This window comes from Triturus cristatus, chromosome 3_2 (genome assembly GCF_964204655.1).
Source record: "Triturus cristatus chromosome 3_2, aTriCri1.1, whole genome shotgun sequence".
NCBI classification, from domain to species: domain Eukaryota; kingdom Metazoa; phylum Chordata; class Amphibia; order Caudata; family Salamandridae; genus Triturus; species Triturus cristatus.
Genome location: NC_140584.1, coordinates 857,580,658 through 857,600,730, shown reverse-complemented (window position 1 = coordinate 857,600,730; position 20,073 = coordinate 857,580,658). Strand labels below are relative to the sequence as shown.

Genomic DNA, 20,073 nt, shown 5'->3' with positions numbered 1-20,073 from the left:
GAGCCAAAGATTGAAGACATTGAATAGCAAGTTCAAGGGCCCTGAATGGACATATGTAATTCTTGAAGATTTTGAAAATCTCGACATAAATGAAGAAAGTGACAAAGAACTGAATGTTGAACGAATTGAGGAGGAAGTGAGACCGATCTGGAGGAAAAGAAGACGGTTAAGGTGTTATCTCATACCAAGTTTCTGAATTAAAGAAGAGACCATCTTCTTGTCCAAAAATGTCTGTTAATAAATATACTGGAAAACCAAAACAAAGCTGTATAAAGAAGTGCTGTATGATCTGTATATGTAGCCTATTAGTCTTCGTAATGTGGGTAATATTAGCATTAGCTATTCCTTATTTAATGGTTACAAACAAACAGAATAGTACTAATACACATATAAAAGTGACAAACATTAAAGGAGATAGAGTAGACTTAGAAACACCAGATGAGTTAGATTTACATCACACTGTGAATAAAAACGAAACTGGTTTAAATGTATTTGCAAATCTATTAGTACATTAGGAAGAAACAATGGAAGTTAGTGATTGTTATGTTTGTATGAAATTGCTAACCTCAGTAGCTGAGGGGTAACTTTTTATCACTTACCTTTGACATATGGTATTTCATGTAGTGAATTGGCTAGTTTATTTTATAGAACTGGAAAACTACAGTATTATTATTCAAATGTAGATGTAATATTTTCAGAGGTCCCTATGCGACAGAGCATGAACCCCGTTCTTAGTACTAGAGACTCACAATTCATGGGTGAATATTTTCTAAAAATGAAAGCAATAGATATAGCCGATACACACAAACGCAACTTAACATGCAAATTACATGAAGAAGAAAAGATATTTTTGAATCTAGTAGAACAGAGGAGACAGGATTTCCAAAGAAGGGTCTCTGAACCGAAACCTCAGATACCTAAATGGGCTGAGAAGGAAGACCTTTTGGTAACTGGCATGACACATGCTGCTATGATATGGATTTTGAAAAGAAAGGGAAAATCTGTCTCCATAGACTAAAAACAGAATATAACAACGCATTTATTGGTTCCAGTGAGTTTCAACATAATTTCTTAGTAATTGGGGGTTGGGGACTAAAAGGAGGAACTGATCCAGTATTTCCTGGAATCGATTATATTTGTGGAAACAAACCCTACTTTAGGCTGCCTGATCATTGGTACAGGAGTTGCTATTTTGGAATAGTATTCCCTAGAGTCTATCATGTTAAAAGAATCACTGGAAGCAATGATGACAGTAATGGACTAACCCTATATAAAAAAGAGCTAGTTTTTCTGAAATAGTAGGTGACATATTTGATACCTTAGTGGGGGTTCTGTTGAATTCTCGAAAAATCTGTCAATTGTCTACAGTAGTTGATCGGTTATCTTCTGACACTGCTGGAGGATTCTAATTGATCAATATAGAATTATTTGCTGTTAGATCTATGGTTTTGCCAAATCGACTTGCCCTTGACATCTTATTAGCAAAAGAGGGTAGAGTCTGTAAAATATTGAAAGCGCAAAATTGTTGCACTTATATTCCTGATAAAAGTGTAGTCATTGGAGGGTATATTAAGAATATTACACATTTGGAAGAGGAACTGGAACCACTGGAGGTTGACAGTGTATGGAAGAAAATAACTAATAGTTTTTCCGCTATAGGTGGTTGGGTTTCTAACATAGGTAAAGGTATCTTAGGTCAAATATTACTACCAATCATGGGCATAACTTTGTTAGTTCTGATAATAATGTGTTGCCACAAATGTAGTGGGAAGAGAAAGAGGTACAAAGTGAATGAGAAGTGTCGGAAAAGAAAATTAGATGAAACACGACTTGAAGAATTGAAAGGAAAAATCTACAAAAGAATGAAAGGATCACAATTTAAAAAGGACAAAGGAAGGAATGAAAGATTTGAAGAAATTGAAATGGTAGAATGCTAAAGTTGGTATCTGATTTAATGATAGAAGCTAGTGATGGCATACAATGCCATCAGAGAGGGGATTGATGGAGCAAGGTTTTGTATAAAAGAGATTTGCTCGTATGCAATCCTCTCGAATAACATGCAATAATGTAACCAACATATTCGTGGGTACTAATGTTGCACCACAATTTACAAACTGTATCTAGAGGAAGCTTTTCTATGTGCAGTACCAACCAGTAACCGGAGTGTCCTTAAAATGGCTGCCAAAAACGCGGGAACTTTTCTGCGCATGCGTCTATTGCATCTACGTAGTAATGACGCTTCTGTCGCTTGGTGGGAAATCTTTGCAGCTGCGCAATAGCTTTTAACATGGCTGCTCGAAACTCCCACATTAACGCACATGCAATGCTGGAACTAACCCGTGCAAGTTTTACTAAGCTATTAATGCAAAAGATATATTAAGTAAATGGGGTTAGAGTAGAAGTAGGTGGTATACAGTGAATTCATTTAATTTCGTATTCTAACATGTTTTTCTCTGACTTTATTAATAGTTCGTTTTTGGGCCTTGGAGGGTGACTGACGTCCCTACTCCTTTGCGACAACTACACGTGCGCTCTGAATCCTTTTCCTGAGACTGGTGATGTCATTGAACTTCTGCCAAGTACATGTGCCCAGCAAGGACATGGGAAGCTAAACTCTTGAACCTTCAAAAGGAAGAAGCCGAAACATTGTACTTCACAATTATCGATCCACATATGAAATGCTTGTGGGAATAAAGCTTGTGGGTATTAAGTTTAAGGGGCGGGGTATTAGACAATAGAACTAAAGAAAGTTATTGGACTTAGTATGGTGTGATGTTCTCTCCCCACGGCCTGGCCCAATCAAATTGAGGGGCGTACATAGAATTGGAACATTTGGGGGTAGATCATACACTCGAATTGGTATAACAGAGGTAAGTTTAGCTAGTCAGAAACACTTGATGCCACACATGCTGATGCTATGCTGAGATGCTGCCTGAATCGCTGCAAGCTGATGAAAGAATCCAACACTAGGGAAGAATCGCGGAACAACCGAGGAGGCACATCTAGTAGGGGTCCGGACGAGCCCGAGCCGGAGAGAGTAGCACCAGAGAGGGGTGCAACGCTGGTGTTGCATTAGAAGAGGTCACCTTCCCGGTCCTGAACCTGTCCTGAATCTTTGATACTCTGATGTCCAGGTCCTCACCCCATTCTAGGTAATTATAGTTCTGTGGGGTAATGCTCTGTATTTGCTACCTATTTTCTCTCCTCGGGTACGGTCATCACAAAAATGTATTACTGTGAACTGATTCTAAGCTAACTGTACTATTTTTCCTGTTGGAAAAGGGTTAAATATGTTATTTCCTCCCTATTCTAATCTACTACTAAATCTATTGACAAAAGTACATTTACTTAAGGAGACAGGGAATGGTAATGATACTGGTGTAAAAGGTCTCGAAGGTAAATCAAAATTGATGACCAGCGGATATTTGCTAGCTCATTGAATGTATGAATGTATATGGGCCCAAATGAGAGTTGTGTGTGTGTGTGTGTAGAGCTGGTAAACTCCGCTGCACCAGTGCCGAGATAGCCCTACCGGGTGATTCATGCGCATTATAAATTAAATTAACATAACATAACATTCCTCTTTCTATATGTGCAGCATGCAGCAGACATAGAAAAAGGAAGTAACAAGAGAAATGAAGATATCTCTCCTTGTTATGCTTTTGTCAGGTAGGAGCACAATTTTGATGCAAACTCAGGTTTACAAGTCGTCGTAAATCTCGGTTTGCATCAAAATGCATAGGTGGATTCACAGGAAGGTCAAAACTTGTTATACCTACTGGACGCAAAATAACACAAGTCAGCGCTTTGGCTGCCTGGTTTACCTTGTATTTATTTAACCACGCAAAGTGGTGTTTGTGGCTTAGTTAATGCCAAAAATGATTTCACGTAGGTGCTGTGCCACAAAACCGATGCAGCCCCACAGAAAAGCTTTAGAAAATCCGGGCGCCCGTCTATGGTGGTAGGGTCTATTATAGTTAAGGCCCCCAGTTTTCCGTTTTTAATGATTTTTTACAGATAAGTAAAGACAGAAAACCATCGGATTTCCTTAAATATGGAAAAATACTGAAGATAGGTTTTCTTTTGGGCAGTTCTCACTATTCTCAATCATGCGTGCTTGGTCAATAGCTGTGTAGACATACAGGCAGCGGAGTTAAAAAAAAAAAAAATAAATAGCTTTCCTAGTGAAGCTTAAATAATTGTAGCAGTTTAAGCTCTTCTACAATGCAAATGATTACAGATAACTGTATTGTACTGCGAATGTCTAAAACTCATTGGACAGTCACACATGAGTAAACATTAGTCAGTTAAATAAATGTGGAAATATGCCCATTGCAGCTTCATTTTTTACACTAAGCACAAAGTAATTTTGGATATATACAGATGAAACTGAGCTAAACAAATATGGATAAATAGACAGAAATCCCGCAAAAATAAATTCCATAAAATCAAGAGCTCTAATTATAGTGTTTCAACTGTTTTTAACACTCCTTTTAAACGTACACCAATGCAACTTGAAACAGTACAGATACAAAGGACTGCACAAGGCAAGGCTCAGAGCACAATATTAAATGCTAAACTAAGATGGGGGACCTTATGTGGCTATTTCCATATGTAGGTCTAATACTCCAAATATCAAGATATTGAGTGAAAAATTGGATTAAGTGCTCTAATTATCTGGAGGCTTTTACCATTGATTCTGCTGCACGCCTTGGGAGTATGATTTATCTCAATTATTGCAATTTACACTCCCACACTCAATCTGCCAGAGGGAATCTAGAGCCACCTGAATGTGGGTTTCATGTGCTCTCGTTCCATCACCACATTTCATGTGCTCTCATTCCATCACCACATCTACTGGCAGCTCATGCTGGGATATCCCCGTTGGGGCAGGGACAAGATTGAGTTGCAAATAGTGGATACCAGTCTGTATCGGCATGTTCGAGCCAGAAACAATGTACTGCAATGTAATAACCAGTGGCTCAAGTGCTCCATTTTGTTCTGTTAATACTTGGTGCTTAGGCGGATGCCGCGTCTGTTGCAGGCAGGAGCTGGATAAGAAGGGGCAGGAAGACAGGGAACAATGGGGCATATTTAAAAGGGGATATCACCAGCAGAACGTCACTTTTAACAGTGTTCTGGTGGCGCTATGCCCATCTCCATATTTACAAAGGAGCGTTAAGCCACAAAAAGTGGTAAATAAGGGCCCTTTAGATGCATCACCTAATGTGAAAGGGGGTTTTGACACTGCCCCAGATTAACAAGGACGTGTAAATCTGAGGCAGCGGCAAAAACTAATGACATGCAAGAACAGGCGTTAGAATGACGAAACAAGGAGAAATACATTTCACCTCGTTTTTGCTTTTTCTATCTGTGCAGCGTTCTGCAGCAGACATTAAAAGAGCAAAATGCAATTAATGATTGTTTATGTTCAGGAAGGTGTTCCTGATCAGAGCGGCCTGGCTGTTCCAACCGCACAAGAGACAAAAACTAGTCAAACCCCAGGCATTTTCAAAAGTGAACCAAATCCATTAGTTTGCCTGGCAAGATGTCCGTACACACCTATCCAAAATTGGTTGGCAGACCTACAAAGCACAACCTCAGACCACACCAAATATCACTCAAAACAGTGCCATATTCACCAAGAACCAAAACAAACTCACCTGGTGCACACAGGTCGAGCAAATCTATTCTCCACTGCCGACTCTTCGAACCAAATGGCCAGATCCAAGGGTTTTGCAGTTCAGGACCCCAGCCGTGATGACCACTGGGAGAGGCACCGCCCGTCAGTTGGGCGGGGCAGCTGTGAGTACTAAGCCCTCTCATGCAAGGATCTCAGATCTGCCCATCTGAGCCCTCCTCTACACCCGTCTGAGGGCGAAGATGGGTTACCCGATGGGGTCCCTGTTCGGGCGTCAATTGAAGGAAGTGACCCGATTAGGGTCACCCGGGTCACTTGCGACCACATCTCGGCCTTCCAAACAAATGAGGAGTCAGTCAGACAGTTCATAATACAAACCAAGTTCTTTATTAGTATTGCGCTGCAGCGGAGCCCAGTCTGACCAGTCTCCTACGATGACTGCCGAGGGACTGGCTCCCCCCAACATGATATCAGGTATTATACATTTCCAATTCCCCAAGTACAAGCCCAGACTGGAAAATTCCGGTCCGTGCGACAGCAAACAAAAGAGGCAAACAAGGATGAGCTGTGGTCTTGGGGCCAGCTACACACTATCTCTGCCCCAAAGTTTCTCAGACCCATGTCTGCCATTCTAGAAGGTGGGAACAGGTCTAGCTAACAGGAAAGGTATGTTACAGTAGAGAGTACATTCATTAGTGCAGTGAAGCTCTCCTTGTAGAGATATCAGCTAAGGAGACATCAAGGCAGTTTTCTGCTGAGGCCAGCGATGTGGGACAGAAGCTCAGCTTCGATCATGGGATAAAATAACAGCTACAACTAAAAATGCCGTATTGAAAGCTAACTTAATGCAGAAGGAAGTATGAGCAACAAAACAATTAAATTTTCAATTCTAAAACTACTCACACGGAACCAGGGTACTTACAGTTAGACGGAAAACCTGTGGGCAATCAACAATTAAAAAATAATACGCAACAGCACAATCGCAATAATCGAAGGCAAAAAGATGTCAGAGAGAAAAGGCATATAACACAAATTGTTTATGAAATCACGTTGTTTATATACTGTAATCACATTATTTTAAATCCAGTGCATGGTGTCCCAAGTGAAGGTGAAACCTATATTTCAAGGTTGTGACTGTTTGTGACGTAAAAGCAAGGTTTCAGCAAATTGTACAAAGATGACCATCAAATCAATACATAATAGGTACTCGCAGCCTCCTAATACAATCATAGGGGCTGGAAAATGGTTTGCTTCAAGCGGTCGACGAAGTTTCGATCCAACTATCAATATGGGGTCTCATCGGGAACTAGCAATGAAGGGACACCTACAAATATAATAACCATTGTATCAGTAAGGAGGTCATGGAGAAAGTAAGAAAACTGCGTCAAAAAATTTACTTTACACTCGGTATTCATACCTGCGAATGACTGTCAGATCGTGTGGTGTGCACCTTGTGGGAGTGAAAAAAAGGGAGGAAGTGTACTCACAACTCACATAGGGTCCAGCGGGGGACTGTTTGAGCGAGAAAGGTGAAATGTTTACAGTGAGCATGGGTTCAAGGAATTGCCACTAGTTATCACCAGCTATACAAATTAACTTACCTGACAGTCAAGAAGGCTCATTAGTATGCAGGCCTTAATAGAAATGAAGGGACGACAATCCGTGTCCAAAGTGGGTGTCTGAAAAAGGATATCAAACACCCAGTAAATACCCAAAATACAAATGTGGTCGCCGTAATTAAAAAATGCGGAGACCCTCTTACCCAATACGAAACTGGCAATCAAAAATGCTGAACTGTTTGTAGGCCTTAGTGGAAATGAAGGGACCACAATCTGTGTTCAATTTTAGTAGCTGGAATATGAGGTATCATATTCAGAAAATATTTAATTACCAGTATGATAGCTGTGCTTTACAAATCAGGCGCGGAGACTCTCTTACACGATTTAGAAAACCGAAGGATGATCCAGTAAGAGGTGCCGCCTATCTCAGCTGCAGAAAGAAATCCCACCCGTAATATACAGAGAACTGCTTCCGTCTGCCTCCGCTCGAGCAATGAGCAATGGCAAGACCGATCGGCTGGATGCAGTCTTGATTTATAATCTGAAAGCGAGCCCTGCTGGCCATAATTGGCGTCGAGGAGCAGGCATTGCTAGACGATACAGAGGCACGGAAAGTTACATGCCATCTTTGAATTCTGTATTGTTTGTTTAGAAAAAATAAAACCAAGCTGGTGAAGAATGGAAACAACCAGTAGATTAAAAAGTAAAAAAATAGAAAGAGGGGGGGAAACTATGTAGATTTCCACCCCACATTACACAAAAAGAGGAAGTTTACTATGTCTATGGAAACTAAACAACTTATTGTGCTACATACTAAAATTCATCAAAGTTACAGCTGTAAATGTGGTAGAATATACCCATATATTACTTAACAGGTAATTTCAAAAATTACAATCAAATCCAAGGGACAACAACATATTGTGTGGTGTAAAACACATGAATGTTCATTATAAATTGAATTTGACAGAGTGGAGACGAACCTACGCCATGCCTCAGCAGTGTTCAGTCCTTGATCAATAGAATGTATGAGTTCTATCCATTGGCAATCCAGTCTCTGCAATATGTGTGTCAAATCACCTCCTCTTTCAGGGAAGGGTTGCCTTTTCAACCACTTGCCACTTTAATTTGTCTGCTGTGTGGTTCTTTTCATTGTAGTGTGCCACCACTGGAGCATTTGGAATAGAACACCTTATTCTGCTTAGATGTTGACTTATACATGCTTCAATAGGTTGGGAAGTTTGTCCAATGTAAGGTAACTGACACTTGCACTATATACAGTATACTACATTCCTTGTATTGCAGTTGGAGAAAAACTTAAGGGATTGTTTGACGTTCCCATGTACAAAGGTGTCAGTATCAAACATTAAAGCACATGCAACACAATTACCACACCTGCGATGGCCTTTGATTTCTGGCAGCCCCCAGACTGGTTCTAATGTCCTAGACCTTTGCCTAGTATTGCCTTGAGTAGAGGAATGAACCAGGTGCTCTTTAATATTCTTGCCACGTTTGAATGCGAACGTGGGCAATTCCATTGCAGGATCTATATTTTTTGTTGGAATGCATCCCAAAGATGGTGAGACAAATCAATTTTTCAAGGTTTTTTTTTTCTTGGTAGTAAGTAGTTCTTCTCTGGGGCAGAGCCACGCACATTTGAGTGAGCTTCTCACTATTTTATTTGGATATCCCCTGGCCAACAATTTGGCTTTCAGTGTTTGTGCCTCCCTCATGTAGTCTTCTCTACGGGAACAGTTTCTATGAAGACGTAGAAATTGGCCAAATGGTAATCCATCTCTTAAGGCATGAGGGTGATTACTGTTATAAGAGAGAAGGGTGTTTCTTTCAGTGGGTTTTCTTTTGCGACTAGTATACAGTGATCCAGCCTCATGTTTAATAGCTAGGTCTAAAAAGGCAATTTCTGACTTTTGTATGGTCGATGTGAACCTTAGGTGCTTTTGGACGTTATTCAGATATTTAACAAATTCATGAAAATCATATTCAGAGCCAGACCATATTAGAAAAACATCGATGTAAAGTTTCCAACATTTAATTTTGGGATGATATATGTTGTGTACAGACAAGGCATACGTTTGTTCGATGAAATCCATGTAGATATTAGCTAGGTTTGGGGCAAAGACTGCTCCCATTGATGTCCCAGAGCACTGTTGATAGTAACTACCATCAGAGAGAAAGTAGTTATATTGTAACGCACTGCGTAATAGGGAAATAAAGAAACTTGTGGGGACTTGCAAGGGCGTGTTTGTGTCTCTAAAAGTTTTTCTATTAGCTGAAAACTATCTTCCTGGGGTATGTTAGTACACAGTGATGAGATATCTAGGGTAGCTAGCCAGTCTGTTTCAACATTGAAGGGCCTGTTGTCAATCTGATTGATCGTGAACATGCTGTCCCTTACAAAGGTCTCTTGTATGGGGGAAAAATCCTTAATGAAGAAGTCAATATATCTTCCAATGGGTTCTAAAGCTGAACCACAGCCAGATAGAATGGGGTGCCCAGGGGGATTCGCAATGCTTTTATGAATTTTTGGCAAGGTATAAACAGGCGTTCGAGGGCCTTCAGTATTTAGGTATTCAAATTCTTTTCTGGTAATATATCCACGTTCTCTGGCGTCTATTGTTAGTTTAAGAATCTCAATGTTAATAGTAGACAAATGATTTGTGGCCTATACCTTGTAGTGTCTCTGATATGCAATTTGTTGTATTAATCTCTTCATCATATTCTTTGCGATCTTGAATTACAATTCCTCCGCCTTTATTAGCTGTTTTTAGAAGTATGGTCTTGTCATTTTTAAGGTTTTTTTAGGGCTTCTCTTTCAGCTAGACTGATGTTATTGGGAATAAAGCACCTGGCTGATTTCATATTGTCAAGCCCATTCAAAATACGTTTTTTAAACGTCAGTAATTATGGTGGCATCATTGAATTAGATGGATAAAAAATAGACGGCGGTCATAGACCTGTAACAGATACTTGATTTCATAAAAAATTTGTGTTATATGCCTTTTCTCTCTCTCCAACATCTCTTTGCCTTCGATTATTGCAAATGTGCTGGTACCTATTATTTATTAATTGCTGATTGCACACAGGAACCATTGTTTTCTGTTAAATTGTAAATGTTTATGTCTGCCCTCTGGCGGAGGATGAGTGATATAATTTTACCATTATTTCATACACGTATGGCACACAAATTGGCATAAATCTGTCGCAGAACAGAGACTCCCTCTGCCTATGCCTGTCAGACATAGCGGCATGGATGAACTTAAACGGTTTAATACTGAATGCTGGGAATATGGAGGTCAGCAAGCACCTCAACATTTGGTCCAATGCGTGATGGCCTGATGACCTTGGGGTGCGGCTGGTGTGCCTATTAGCCCCTCGCTATTTTTGTTATGTATTAACAGTCTTGCCCCAGCCCTCTTCGCCAGAGCTGTGGGTGCTCCAACCATAGCTGGCAAAAGGTTCCCATCTTGCTCTACGCCAACAACACAGTTTTTGTTGGCTAGAGCGCCCAGAAGACTGAAAACACGAATTGGTGGGTTTGTCTCATTCATGGGATCCCTAGGTCTGGCCATAAACTGCTCCAAAACTTTTATGATGACATGCGATTTAGGGCATACCAAAATAAGGGGCATTGAGATAGATGGGCACCTAGTGAGCCTTACCCAGGAGGTTTTCTACCTGGGCATAGATTCAAAGTGGACTTGGGGACCTTGCATCTCCACTTTGTGGCCCAAATTAGCCAGCTCTATTGAGTTAATTTTCAATTTGGCTCACGCATTGAGAAAAAAATCCATGTTTCGCATTCTGGAGATCAACAAAAGAAAGTGCCTGCCCACCTTATTGTGTGATGCTGGCCTGTGAGGCTATACATACCCTAAGCCCCTTTCAGCTGAGCAAAACAGGGTGTTAAGAAGACTCTTGGGGGTTCCACCACCTTGCACCACACATATAACCCATCGTAAGCTTGGGGTGGACTATGTAGAGGACACCATTATATAAGCCCCCCCACCCCCCTTACCGTGGTGCTCTGTATGGACAAATCTGGATGCCACCTTTAACAAGGAAATAGTGCGGGATTGCCTGAAACATGACAGGGAGATGTCCATTCCCTGGCTGCAGTATGTGAAGTCCGGGCTGTGTAATCTGGGTGAACCCCACCTCTTGTTCCAGCCTGAGAGGATAACACTAGATCTTGCCAGGATTAAGATATGGTTCAAACAAAATAGACAAAACAACAGAGAGGTGAGGGAACTCCCTAAAAGCACAGTTAGGGAGCATGCTATCCTTCATACGTCCACAGGCGTGGCTCTATGCCTGGGTTGGATTGACTACTTTTGGGACAAAATGCTTTTGAAACTATTTCGGTTAGGTTTTGTGAGATGGCATTTGTGCTCTCCCTTTCAATATGAAAATCGGCTAGTATTCAAATTTGCACCTGTGATGGAGAGTCAAGTCAAAACCTACTACACTTAGTCTTTTCAAAAAAAGACAATCAGGAATTTAGCAGGTTAACCTGCTCCCCATTGTGAGAATTCGGGCCTAAGTACATCTCTGGCTACCCTAGAATATTCACGACTGTTGTACAACCTCTCTAACTATCAACATCTTCCCCTTTTTAAAATGTGCCACCAAAAGGAGAAACTTAATGCCGTTTTAGTAGTATAATTTTTTCCTCCCTTATGCTTACTTAATCCTCAGCATTTTAACCATGGCTTTGTCTTTTAATATGCCTTGTTGGATCTTTGATGTACTAATACGTACTGTATCGCTTTGAACTGTGATGTATTTTCTTAACTTGATATGCATTGTAATGTTTTTATCTACTACACTTTTATGGCCACTTTTGTGACTGAAATAAAGGGATTTTGATTTGATGACCTTAGTTCTCTGCCAAGGCTACAGTAAAGAATCTGGGCATCTGGTTCGATGATAAGCATTCCTTTGATGCCTAGATCCCTGCCCTCGCCGGGAAATGTTTTGGGATGCTGAAATCCTTGAGGAAAGTTCCCCATCTTTGGCCTGAGGCCAGCTAAAAGCCAGTAGTACAGACCCTGGTGATATCGAGGCTGGATTACTGCAATGTTCTATATCTGGGTGTGTCCCAGTCCCGTTTGAAAATTCTTCAATGGGTTGAGAACGCTGCCGCTTGGGGCATAGCCTAAACTTCCCAAGTGCGCTCTGAGAAAGCTACACTGGCTGCTGGTGAGGCAAAGAGTCACCATTAAATAGCTCTGCTACTGCCTGAAGGCCAGGGATGACCCAGGGACCACCAGACTCCCTCTTACTGAAAAGCAGAAGCCTTGAGGTTTCTACATCTAGGCTGAGTCAAGTTGGTAGCATTGAGGAGGGCCTTATCTTTTGGTCTATCAGTTGTCTTCCAGAACTATGTGACGTCATTTCCCATTTGACGTTATAATACGGCAACTTCACGGTCCTGGGAGATATTAACAAGCATGTTGATGTCCCGAACTGCGGGTAGGCGTCTCTGCTAACTCAAACTTTAGGCAGCATCAACCTGACCCAGTTAGTTACTATCCCTACCCATAGAGCAGACCATATATTGGACTTCATTTTTTCTAACATCACCAGTCTTCAAATTGAGGCCCCCCCTTGCGTCCGATATTAACGCATCATTTTTTTCGTCTCGTTCAGCATCCAGGACATGGGCAATCAGCCAAAGAGATGCAAAACATCTGAAAAGAGGAGGTACTGGTGAAATGTTACGAAGGAGACCTTTGAGCCTGCCCTTCAATTGACCTTGCCTTCCCTTATGGGTAATCCTGACAGTGATTCGATCCACTTTAATCTATGGATCTCTAATGCATTGGTAAAGGCTTGCTCCTTTACAAATAGTAACAGCCACTAGAGCTAAGCCATCCCCCCTCTGGTTCTCTGAACTTAGAGCAGAGAAAAGCCTCTGTAAGAGGTTTGAGTGCAGCTAGAGAAGGTCTTATGATCCCACAACAAAATTCGCCTATAAAGCAGCCCTTAAAAAATGTAGCAAACGTATGCGACAAACGATGAATCTCGGCTACGATCTTTTTTAGAAGATCGATTCCAGGGGGTCTTCCTTCGCCCTTTTACATATTCACCCAAACCGTTGGTTTATGGGGCGCTACAGGCTTCTGCTCTCAGCCTGCTGCTTTTTTCAATCTATATATGGCCCCTTTGGCCACCCTCATTGAATCCTGGGGAGTGAAGATTGTCTCATATGCGGAAGACACACGCTTGTGTTTTCATTTAGAGAGCACTCAGAAGCAGCTTGTCTTAATTTCAAAGAGTGTCTAAAAGATATCTCAAAATGGATGAACATAAACGTTTTGAAGTTGAACGCAGAAAAAACTGAGGCTCTTTTTTTGTCAGTTGGCGTCCCCTCCTTCCAGTCTTTGGTGGCCGACTGAATTGAATGCTCCACCGATTCCGACTACTTCAGCTAGAAATCTATGAATTATGTTTGATTCCGATCTCTCTTTTGTGATCCAAATACGGAATATTTCTTCATCTTGCTTTGTTAAGCTAAAATCGGTCAAAAAGCTATTAGGGTTTTATTTCAGAGGAGACCCGAAAGATCATAATCCATGCATTGGTGACTTCGCATTTGGATTACACAAATAGCTTATACCAGGGGCTTCCAGCTTCTCTGGTCCATAGACTACAAATAATAAAGAATGCGGCGGACAGGCTCATCCGACGGGTCCCCTTTCGTAATCACATCTGCCTTAATTTGAGGCAACTCCATTTGCTTCCGGTTGTCAAGAGGGTCTAGTTTAAAGCCCTGACATTTGCTTTTAGAGCTTTAAGTGGTAGAGGACCAAAATATCTCAGGAATAGGCTTAGACTGTAACATCAGGAGAGAGCCCTGAGTTCTGACCACCTCTGTCTGCTTTACATGCCAAGGTGGCAGGTCATTTTCGGAACAGACAGCCAAGCTTTGGAACTCTCTGCCCAGTCATCTTCGCATGGCCAAGTCGAGTCTGAACAGGATTTCAGGAAAGATTTTAAAACGTGGTTCTTCAATCAAGTTTGGATGGCGTTGACCGAGTCTATTCCTCAGCCTGCTTTGAGCGCCGGGACGCCTCAGTCGAGGTAGCTGCGCGCTGTGCAAATGTCTCTGATTATTTGAGCCTTCCGGCCTCGCCTCTGGAGAACGATCGGGGATGACAAACCTTTTGTCTCCAGATTATACTTGCTTTGCAACGTTTCTGGGTTTTTCTATGTACAGCGCTCCGATACTCTTGGGTCATGTAACCCATTCAATAAAATTATTCAAATAGAATACATAAAAAAAAGACAATGAAGTTGTATATTATGCAAAATACCTTTAGAACTACTCCCAGCAGCAATAATGAGAAACATGAGAAACCCTATTGTGTCCTCATCTACAGACCATGTGAGAGCCAGTGGGAAGTGAGAGCGAGCCTTCTCTTTGCCACTCCTGTTAGTCAGGTAAGTCTTGCTCTTTTTACTTTCCCTTGAGTATATTTCCTCCCCCTTTTCAGCACGTCTTCGAAGTACACCCTATGGTTCACACATGCCTTAGCCCTTTCTTCACAGTCGCTGCTAAGCAGTGGCGTAACAAAAGCCCAGCAGCCTCTGGGGTGCGGGGGAGCCCGGAGCTCCGGGGGCCTTCTACGGCACTGGCAGGTCCTTGGCCTGAGAGTTCCAGACTGGGTCCGGAAAGCGAGGCCCCCCCTCAAGGTTTGTTACGCCACTGTGTTAAAGCACTTTCTGCAAGGCTTCTTAGGCTTTTATCATAGATCGTTCATTTTGCTCTCGTTCTCCAATGACCCCGCCCCATTTTCCCTTATTCTTCTGTTTCTCCTTCCATATTAAAAATAAAATGCCTTTCATGGAGATTGAGTCACTCTTGAACCAGTTTCCATGATGGTGACTGTTTCTATGGGTTTGTTGCCACCTCTTTCAATAATGTACAAAGTTCTAGCCCTAGCGTTGCTCATGGTGGGCATTTACTTCCTTCACATTGGCCTACACGTAAGTTTCGCTGCTTTCTCCTAAGCAGGTCACTGCGCACAACCCTCCCTCGGCTATAGGGAGCACCTCCTCCGGTCTTTCACAACCCTAGCAGAGTACGTATTCTTCATACACCACCGCCTACTTCAACCTACCATGCCCCATAATGCCTATTTTATCTGCAGGTCATGATGCTGGTGGCATGGCAGCCATTGGCTGTCTCTTGTCTGACCCTATAATTAGAGGGCAGCTCCTGGATCTGAAGGAAAGAATCACGAGGCGCCTCTGTAAAAAATAACATATGGAACAGGTATTCTAGACTCAGGCTGGTAAACACAGGCTGAGCACCCTTTAAAAGAGGCATGGCCCTTTATCCCAAAACAACATGAATCACATGCTTCCATTCAGGAAGATAAATCCTTTCATGATGCTGTGTAATTTGGGGTTATCAAGTTGCATTAAACAAAAAGTGGAACCACAGGGATCAGTGAGAGTATTAGTGCACTACCCAAGCCACAAGTCTGATTTTTGAAGGTTCTGTACCATATCGGTACTCGGATGTGCAGGCTGCGCACAAGTGGACAATACAAAAGTAAAACTTGCATCACTCATAGAAATAAAAAGGAAGCAGTCAGACTCGTCTAGAAATCACTCTTTATAGTTTTGCATATTTCGGCCGAGCTCACCATCCGCCTTTTCAAACTTCCTACTGCAAATTGAGTGCATGGAGTGGGCAATCAAGCAAGATGCAACAACCACCTATGCTCTCAGATCCACCATCGTCCTTTACCAAGAGGCCCACTCCAGTGGTTGCAAAGTCTGTGGGTATCTAAAACTGCACCTCTGACACTTGAAGCCCATGACCAGATAACGTACCACCTATTTCCAAGAAGAGTTTGACACCCTGCGGACCTTAAGGATTCAAGGGGCAGGATAAGAAGGTCACTAAGCATAAATTCTCGTCAACCATGAGCACCAGAAATGGCACGCACTTCTCGTCCAGCATCACGAGCAGATCACTGGAGTGCTATTGTATTATGTCTAATGCCTTGTGTCTCACCCAGAGGCCCTTCATCCCTTCATCATGGATCTACAGTAAAGCATGGGGTGAAAAATGTCTGTTTCTCACTGGTAGGCATATGTAGAGACATGTTGTACCGTATCACCATTCTCTCACTAGCACATTCCATTACTGATTCTTGCTAGCAGTTTAAAGTCTAGGGCACAGCTTTTTCTTGGGAAAAGTTCCAGCTGTCAATGACCAACTTGTTTTTTGCTGAAACAGGTACTGGAATAAAAATAAAATTTTAAAAATCTATATTAATTTCCTCCACCTTCTGGATTACTGAACACTCCCCAATTAAGAAACCTCTGCCTTCTCACCCCCAAACAACTTGAAGAGTCTGTAGCTTCTCTTCTTTTTGTTTCACCATGTGTTCACCAGAAGAACCTAGGACCATCTCAACAGAATGCTTTGATGCAGCCATCACACTGTTCTTCAAGACCATCATCCAAGGTCAATGTGCTGCACGGAGTCAAATAAAGACTGATTTGGGGACAAAGGAAAATTTCCCACAAGTCTGTCCAAGCAATAAACCAAATTATAACACTGTCATCCACGACACTTATGCCCCCAGTCTTACAATGACTAGCTTGGATCTTGCCCACGTTGGAGCACACCCAGATAAGTGACAGTGCCTGCAGAATAAGCTGCAGTGTCTGTGGCCTCTCCAGTTAGCAGAACGAACCAGGGTCTTGTCCTGTGAGGACTGGGACTGCAGTCTAGGTGTTCTCTCCAGGCAGCAGAGCTAGGGTTTCACTTCTTCACCTTCACCACCAGTTTGAGACGAATATCACACAGAAAGATGTTCATAAGCTCCTCACCAGCTTCCTGTGCTATCTTGCTGATTAGCTGACCTCCTTGACCAATCAGCATCTTCTGTTGACAACATAAAACACAAATATTTACATACTGACACAAGCTACACTAAGCAACAGAATGTTTGCATGCTGTAATACTGGAAGGGCCTATGAGGCCGTACTGCTGAAGAGCAGAGTTTAGGGCCTGTCAATACACTGCCAAGAAGTGGAAGTACTGTGAAACTTTCAGTGTGCAGTGAACAGAATGGAACCCACATGGCTCTTTAACTGAGGTGAGCTCTGCTTGAATGAGTGAGTGGCACATAATACCGACGTACAAGGGAGAGATCTGCTCTGTGGAATGATAAATTCGATGTAGAAGGGAGAGATCTGCTTGGTGTGAGCAATGGTGCGAAACGTGCTGCTGTAATATTAGGGCGAGCTGGCATGTATGTCAGTGAGTGTAGTATTGGAAAGAGCACAGGTTGGTATAGGTGAAAGTGGCTCACAGAACTCTGTAGTGATGAGGAAAGCTCATCTCAATAGCCTGTTGTGTAGGTGACAATGAGGCGCTAACACCATTAATAGCTCACTAGCATGGCGGCTTTAGACCTTAGGCTGTGACCCTAGAAAGAAGGAGCTGTGCGTTGGGGAGTGTGGCTCAAATAAGGAGTTAACACTGGAAAGAGCAAGGCATAGTGTTGATAGGTTTAGGACTAACGATGCGGTAGTGACAGAGATAATGCAATTTGGTGTGACAGAGTGTGAGACTTACTACGATGCATTCATAGAAAGAGTTCAGCACAGTGTTGGTGAATATAGCATCAATGTAGCGGTCACACTAGAGAGAACTCAGCAGGGTTCTACTGAAAATGGAGCCCAGTAGCTTTGGTGCACTGGTAAGCGCTCCGTTTAGGGTGGGTAAGTTTAGAAATTAAGATACTATATCACTGGTTAGTTCGACTTGTTTGTGATGTATGGGTGGGGCTCATGTACCAGAGTGTTAAGAGCTCGCCTTTGTATTGGAGGGCAAGACCACAATTTTTGAGGTCCCATTTACAAAATGATAATGTTATGCCATTTCTGTGAGAATAAAGATTTCACAACTTGTTTTTTATTGAACCATAAAGCTTTCATGTCTGAATTAAAAGACCTGCCAAATGGCACACTCACCGCATGGCTATCTTTTTGCACCAAAAGCTTCTGCAGGATAACCAGCTCCCCTCCCGGGCCTTCTTCCCAGAATTCAATGGACTACAAGAAAATGAAAGAAAAACGGTGGCTATTTAGAGTTAGAAAGTTCCATTTTCCAGCACCTTTACTAACACTCACAGGGCAACTCTACCTCTCCAGTTCATGAGACCTTTTGACATGCGTCCTCTGGATGAAAATCAATCTATTTTTAAACTTGTCCAAAGGGGTTTAGGCCACTCCCTGGGAATTTCTGAGTTCACATATGCTTGCACTCACCTTACTTGCTCTCACTGTTTTTCTTTTCCTATGGTGCATGTATTCAGTGGTGGCCAGCATGGCTCGTGGTTGGTGTGGCGGGGGCAGGGTGTCACGGGGAGGGGGTGCTTGAGTGAGCACTATTAAAAGAAATTTTTTTTAAAAAAGAAACCTACCTTGCGCTGCTCTCCTATGAACAGGAAGCACAGCTAGGCCCCACTGACCTATCACAATGCTGCAATGTAGTGCTGTGATTAGTAAACACACAGGCTCCCCTTACCAATCATAACGCTGCAATACAGCGTTGTGATTGGTTTGAGCGCCATGACATGGCGATCAGCCAGGGGCTGGAGGGGTGGGCATGTTCTCCTTGCAGGCTGTAATGCAGCCTGCATGGAGAAGGGGGAAAGTGCGCATGACTAGTTTGGGCGTCCCGAGAGGACCGACAAGTCAGTCATTGCGCAATAAGGAGTGGGCTAGCCCCTCCTACCCTGCTCCCAGAGCACAGCTGCCCTGCCCGCAAAGCAGCACGAAGAATAAAATATTAATAACACAAAGTTATTATCATTTTATGTTTTGTGCTTTGCACTGCTCAAAAGCAGCGGGGCAACGCTCCTCCGCCATAGCGGAGGAGACACCACTGCATGTATTACTTTTTATGTCTGTTTTTCCTTCTCCTAGTCTTCCTCACCTTGTATAGAAAGATCATACCATGTTCCGATTATTTTTTTCTTCTACCCAATGACACCATGAGCGTACTCGCTATATGTACACTTTTGCACCCGATATAGCTGTTCACATATGTAGGAGAGCAAATCCCAGGACAGCTAAATAAAACTACAAATGAAAACATCTACTCTCCAGGTAATTTTATCTTTATTTATACAATAATTGTCTGTTCTCGCTGGGAATTTGCGAGAATCCTAGTACAGGCCTCGTTTGCACTCTCGAGGTGTTTCTGAGATCACTTGTACATGCCCTGACTGCAGTCTATGGGTTTTCAAAATTCTCACTGCCTGTAAAAGACCTCCCAGATCTTTTGTAACTTTCCGAACTTTGGTGCGCTACTTACACGGACTCTTGCTGAACATTCTAAACTCACATGTACAGGCCCTGCTTTGTCTCTAATGCATTTCTAAGCTCACTAGCACTGTCCTTGGCTTCTTGCTCTGTATCTTTGAGTTCACATGAATAACATTTAGCTCTTCACGTTGGATATTTATGAACTAGTTTGCTCATGCTATGCCCAATCTCTGTGTCTTTTTTTAAGCTCACCTGTAAAGGCCATTCCCGCCCTGTAGCCCTGTTAATGCTTACTAGTTCTGTCTTTGCATACTCGCGTTGCTTAAAGCAGGCTCATACAAAATGGTTGTCCCTACTCTCAGCTATGTGTTTCTGAGCTCATCTGTATAGAAACACCTTCGGCCCTTAATTCCTGAGATTATCAGTTCGGGTCTTACCTGCTCGCACTAGGCCTTTCTTGCCTCTCTGGCCTTCCCCAATCTCCCTCTGAATTTGTCAGCTCACTTACAATAATACTAATGCTACATTATTATTTTAAGGGTTTGCTCCATTTCA

The 20,073-nt window shown here is 42.4% G+C and overlaps 1 protein-coding gene across 6 annotated transcripts in view; it reads right to left on the bottom strand.

The window, feature by feature from the left end:
* Window positions 1–6,005: 6,005 nt before the first annotated feature.
* ERAL1 (Era like 12S mitochondrial rRNA chaperone 1) overlaps window positions 6,006–20,073 on the bottom strand; it is a 73,524-nt gene continuing 59,456 nt past the window's right edge. The window contains exons 10-14 of one of the 6 annotated variants that reach the window (XR_014980016.1): window positions 18,220–18,300; window positions 17,071–17,125; window positions 7,243–7,320; window positions 7,059–7,153; window positions 6,006–6,965 (exon numbers count right to left, since the gene is read on the bottom strand). Coding sequence is in view for 4 of the 6 variants with exons in the window: in XM_085649144.1 (XP_085505270.1) it covers window positions 17,003–17,125; window positions 18,220–18,300 (204 nt within the window). In the remaining 2 variants the exon portion in view is untranslated. Of the gene's footprint in view, window positions 7,321–15,823; window positions 17,126–18,219; window positions 18,301–20,073 lie in introns of those variants that run through there. The other 5 variants (XR_014980015.1, XM_085649146.1, XM_085649147.1 and 2 more) reach the window with 5 other exon arrangements.